The 6000-nt window shown below is 36.7% G+C and overlaps 1 protein-coding gene across 1 annotated transcript in view; it reads right to left on the bottom strand.

The window, feature by feature from the left end:
* Window positions 1–6000, bottom strand: part of LOC110446048 (notchless protein homolog 1-like) — a 104654-nt gene that overhangs the window by 35992 nt on the left and 62662 nt on the right. The window contains exons 12-13 of the mRNA XM_021491005.1: window positions 5569–5728; window positions 3700–3770 (exon numbers count right to left, since the gene is read on the bottom strand). Coding sequence (XP_021346680.1) covers window positions 3700–3770; window positions 5569–5728 — 231 coding nt within the window. The remainder of the gene's footprint in view (window positions 1–3699; window positions 3771–5568; window positions 5729–6000) is intronic.

Below are 6000 nucleotides of genomic sequence, written 5' to 3'. Positions count from 1 at the left end.
GTGATACCTTGACCTTTTTGACCTGACCAAGCCTTTACTTAGTGGTGATACCTTGACCTTTTTGACCTGACCAAGTCTTTACTCAGAAGTGATATCTACAAATATGGACATACATTGGGCAGCCCTATCAAACAATAACTGATTTCTTATACCGTAAACAAATAAATTGTAAAGATTTCCGAATCTATAAACAACTGATGTGACACAGATATATAGCTATTGATTTGTGTCAAGTAGCCGTGGATAAAGAGTGTCAAGTGGCGGTGGATACAGACCTATTTTATCGTGTGTACCTGAGGAGGGTGATTATACCCACACATCACACATATACGGTAACTACACTGGCTTCTGATCAGACAACAAGTGCTGGTCCTAGGCTGGTAAGGGTACTCGTCCCGACACAAACAACTCAACAACTGGCCTAGTACAGGTTCTGTTGGATCCTAACTAATGTCAAACAGCTTCTTACACACATAATCAATCCTAATACGAAACCCTTCAATATTCCCGAACCTATGTGAGTGAAGTACTCCGTCAATATGTCTCCGATTTGTTATTGCCTGTCTATGTCATACAGATAAACAAGACATGGATAGCTTCTGTTAATGTTACAGTACGTCGCTGTGATACTGTGTCCAGGTCTGATTAGGGGTATACAAGCTCTACAAGTTGTTTTGTAAGACCCTTGACCAAGTTTATTTAAACTTGAAAAACTAACATGGAACTGATGTAAAACTTTTTCATTTATATTACTAACATTGAAAACAGGTGTCGGAATTAGGAAGGATAGTGGTAAAAACATTTTAAGACAATTTGTAAAAGAAAGAGGCATTATGTTAGATTTCAAGGCCTACCAAATGAATTAAGATTTTAGAATAAAATTTAACGTATGCATATATATCATGATAGTCGGTGATTAGTGTAACCATTGTTTTATACATATTTGCATATCCCACTGTTTTTAAAAATCATATTAAAAATTTGCTTTACACGTATTATGAACTACGTATATACTTTTATATTGAACTGGTTAGTCGAATCCCTAAAGATTCAGTATAACTGTGTTTCACTGTGTTTCACTGTATATCATGATGGCTGGAACGAAACAGTTGTGCATCAGTTGTGCACTTTATATAGTACTAATTTACTATGAACTCAGTGTCCATATGACATTTTAACTTGTACAGACAGACAATCGTACAGTGAGAGACAGATGGTGTTTATAATAAATCTTTTATGTACAGTACCTATCATATACAGTATCCGTACACTGGTTGTTATATACAGGTGGTCCTTATATACAGGTGGTCTTTATAGACAGGTAGTCTTTATAGACAGGCTGTTATGTACAGAAACTGTCATTTGTGATATCCTTATGATGGTTGTTATAAACAGGTGACCTTTAAAAAAAAGTTTGATTGTATCAACAAATTTGATCTTAACCCTAAACCTCAGGTTCCATTCTTAATCCTGATGAATGCATCTCATCCAATAATACTCTGGGGCAGTCCCAGTTATCATAGGTCAAACAAGTACCTACTTAGAAACTCACGTAGTACAGAAAGGTTGTATAAACACTGGCTGTGTGATCAGGTAGGGCATTGGTCTAGAGGCTTTAAAATATCACATTAAAGATAGATATATAGATATATTTACACACCGGACAGTTATCTCTGATAATTCAAACAATGACCTTATACATATAATGCAACAAGGAGCCGTTTGGTTCCCGGCTGGTCAAGATTCTTAAGGATAGGTACCTAAAACAAGTCAATGAACAATTTACAACTCTTTCGACACGGGAAGATTCCTAACAAAATTGATTTACATTAGAAGATTGAAAAATTTACTCACAAAGGAAATCACTTCACTCACATTTGAAGAAAGTTTACCTCAAGTACAAACCCCAGACCTGATGTCATTCAACCTTTACTCCAGGTATGAACCTCAGACATGATGTCATTTAACCTTTACTCCAGGTATGAACCCCAGACCTGATCTCATTCAACCTTTACTCTAGGTATGAACCACAGACCTGATGTCATTTAACCTTTACTCCAGGTATGAACCACAGACCTGATGTCATTCAACCTTAACTCCAGGTATGAACCCTATACCTGATGTCATTTAACCTTTATTCAAGGTATGAACCCCAGACCTGAATGTCATTAAACCTTTTCTCGAGGTACAAACCCAAGACCTGATGTCATTAAACCTTTTCTCCAGGTACAAACCCAACCTAATGTCAGTAAACCTTTACTCCATGTACAAACTCAAGACCTGATGTCATTCAACCTTTACTCAAGGTACAAAACCCAAACAGACAGGATGCCATTAAACCTTTACTCCAGGTATGAACCCCAGACCTGATTTCATTTAACCTTTTCTCCAGGTATAAACCCCAGACCTGTTGTAATTTAACTTGTACTCCAGGTATGAACCCTATACCTGATTTCATTAAACCTTTACTCCAGGTATGAACCCTATACCTGATGTCATTTAACCTTTACTCCAGGTATAAACCCCAGACCTGTTGTAATTTAACCTTTTCTCCAGGTATGAACCACAGACCTGATGTCATTCAACCTTTACTCCAGGTATGAACCCCAGACCTGATGTCATTTAACCTTTATTCCAGGTATGAACCCTATACCTGATGTCATTTAACCTTTACTCCAGGTATGAACCCCAGACCTGATGTCATTCAACCTTTACTCCAGGTATGAACCTCAGACCTGATGTCATTCAACCTTTACTCCAGGTATGAACCCTATACCTGATGTCATTTAACCTTTACTCCAGGTATGGACCTCAGACCTGATGTCATTTAACCTTTATTCCAGGTATGAACCCCAGACCTGATGTCTTTTAACCTTTACTCCAGGTATGAACCCCAGACCTGATGTCATTCAACCTTTACTCCAGGTATGAACCCCAGACCTGATGTAATTTAACCTTTACTCAAGGTATGAACCCCAGACCTGATGTCATTCAACCTTTACTCCAGGTATAAACCCTATACCTAATGTCATTCAACCTTTACTCCAGGTATGAACCTCAGACCTGATGTCTTTCAACCTTTACTCCAGGTATGAACCTCAGACATGATGTCATTTAACCTTTACTCCAGGTATGAACCCCAGACCTGATCTCATTCAACCTTTACTCTAGGTATGAACCCCAGACCTGATGTCATTCAACCTTTATTCAAGGTATGAACCCTAGACCTGAATGTCATTTAACCTTTACTCCAGGTATGAACCCTATACCTGATGTCATTCTACCTTTACTCCAGGTACAAGCAATGAAAACCAGTTAAAGGAACATATGTTTTTGCCACAAAATTCTCAAATTATATTTTAGAATCAACACAACTCAATACACTTTGTTGTTGAATCCTGAAACTAAAACCACATAAGTAAGTTCTGTATACACACAGTGATCTTGTTGACATTATGTACAAATGTCTCCACATTGACATCAGTACAACTTACACAGAATTACCTCTCCATTGACCTTTGATCAAAGGTCAATCAGCAGAACCCCTGGAAACAATCAGTCTTGTTGTTCTTTCAGGACTGCAAATGCTTACAGTTATCTTGTTTTAACATTATTTGCAACAAATAGCATTTGCAAAACACAAAAATGAGGAAATGAAGCCTGATAAATACTATACAGCTACATTTAGTCAGTACTTACATTTTGAGCACTTTGTCCTTGCCCCCACTTGCTACTCTCTGTCCATCTGGACTCCAGTCTATCGAGTATACCTGGACATAAGGCAAACAGAGTTACTTCCCTTGAACATTGTCAGCAAGAGTTATTTCCCTTCAAACAACTATTTGTACCAGGGTATTTATTATTGAGAACAAAAAGCCTGATGTAATTGTCTGCAATTCAAAAGGCACTCACATTTCCTATTTATACCAACTAAAAACAATTCAATGCCTATATAATATTTACATCGAATGTTTTTCAATAACTGAATTTTCTTTATATTAGTAGAGTAATTCAAATCCTCTGCTCTCACACATTTTAAATGATTAGCTGATGGAAGAGTGCATACCACATGCATGTTTATGTATAATACAGTTACAACTTGTAATAGTATAATATGACATAAGCATGTTATAAGTATCTGTCTATGGGCAATATAAAGCCTGTATCAGTGGTAGGTATGTGTCAATCATTTCACAGTACCTATTTTCAGTTCGCCTAACACTACTGGTAACACGGTATGCTACGACACATATAATTATATGACTACAAAATTTGTGGCAATGCCATGTGAATGCAAAATATGTATGCCACCCCAAAAAAAAAGAATGTGAGATCTTTTTCCTGAATGAAAAGCCTGTACATTTTTCTTCTCTGTGAACAATATGAAAGAGCATAGAAAATATCCATGAATTTATTCTATATTTTATTTTTAAGGTTGGGTATTACATATGTGAATATTAGGCTTAGTACTAGTGATGTTCATATAATTCTGGGTACTACAAATGTAAGTATTAGTTTGGGAACTACAGATTTAAGTATGATGCTGGGTACTGGAGGTGTAAGTCTGAACATGGGTACTAAAGTTGTAAGTATGAGCCTGGGTACTAGAGGTGTAAGTATTAGTATGGGTACTAGAGATGTAATTATGAGGCTGGGTACTAGAGATGTAAGTATTAGTCTGGGTACTAGAGATGTAATTATGAGGCTGGGTACTAGAGATGTAAGTATGAGCCTGGGTACTGGAGATGTAAGTATGAGCCTGGGTACTGGAGATGTAAGTATGAGTCTGTGTACTAGAGATGTAAGTATGAGTCTGGGTACTGGAGATGTAAGTATGAGTCTGGGTACTGGAGATGTAAGTATGAGCCTGGGTACTAGAGATGTAAGTATTAATCTGGGTACTTGAGATGTAATTATTAGTCTGGGTACTGGAGATGTAAGTATCAGTCTGGGTACTGGAGATGTAAGTATGAGTCTGTGTACTAGAGATGTAAGTATGAGCCTGGGTACTAGAGATGTAAGTATTAATCTGGGTACTTGAGATGTAATTATTAGTCTGGGTACTTGAGATGTAATTATTAGTCTGAATACTAGAGATTTAATTAAGAGGCTGGATACTAAAGATGAAAGTATGAGGCTTGGTACTAGAGATGTAACTATGAAGCTGGGTACTAGAGTTGAAAGTATTAGTCTGGATATCAGAGATGAAAGTATAAGTCTGGATATCAGAGATGAAATTATTAGTCTGGATACTTGAGATGTAATTATTAGCCTGAATACTAGAGATTTAATTAAGAGGCTGGATACTAAAGATGAAAGTATGAGGCTTGGTACTAGAGATGTAACTATGAAGCTGGGGACTAGAGTTGAAAGTATTCGTCTGGATATCAGAGAAGAAAGTGTTAGTCTGGATATCAGAGAAGAAAGTATAAGACTGGATATCAGAGATGAAAGGATTAGTCTGGATATCGGAGATGAAAGAATTAGTCTGGATATCAGAGATGAAAGTATTAGTCTTGGTACTAGTGATCATATGTAAGTAGTAGAGATACAAGAATCAGGCTTTACCTCGTCTGCATGTCCCGGTAAATCAAACAGTAGTTTTCTTGTCTTTACATCAAATACTTTAATGGTGGAATCGGAACTGCCACTGCAGATAAGTCGACTGTCAGCTGACCAGCCCAGTGTATATACACGATTGACATGTCCACGGAAGGTCGCCAGGAATCTGTGACAAGGACAGAAGTCTGAGAAACAGTTTGTTTAACAATGATATTTATAATAGTCCAACTCTGTTGTCAAAGTATCTGTATCATAAAAAAGGAATAACAAAAAGAAAAACCTGTTAAGATGAAATAGGTTCTTTTGTAAAAAAAATCTGCATGATAAATTATTGAGAATAAGAACAAATATACATTTTGTATAACTATAAGTTGATTTTCCAATAATTTACTGACAAACATATGAGACGGATATTAGAAAAGTTTTTTTTTATCTCAA

This window comes from Mizuhopecten yessoensis, unplaced genomic scaffold (genome assembly GCF_002113885.1).
Source record: "Mizuhopecten yessoensis strain PY_sf001 unplaced genomic scaffold, ASM211388v2 scaffold2461, whole genome shotgun sequence".
Classification (NCBI taxonomy): Eukaryota; Metazoa; Mollusca; class Bivalvia; order Pectinida; family Pectinidae; genus Mizuhopecten; species Mizuhopecten yessoensis.
Note: the sequence above shows the minus strand (reverse complement) of the source record. Positions and strands in the feature narration are given on the sequence as shown.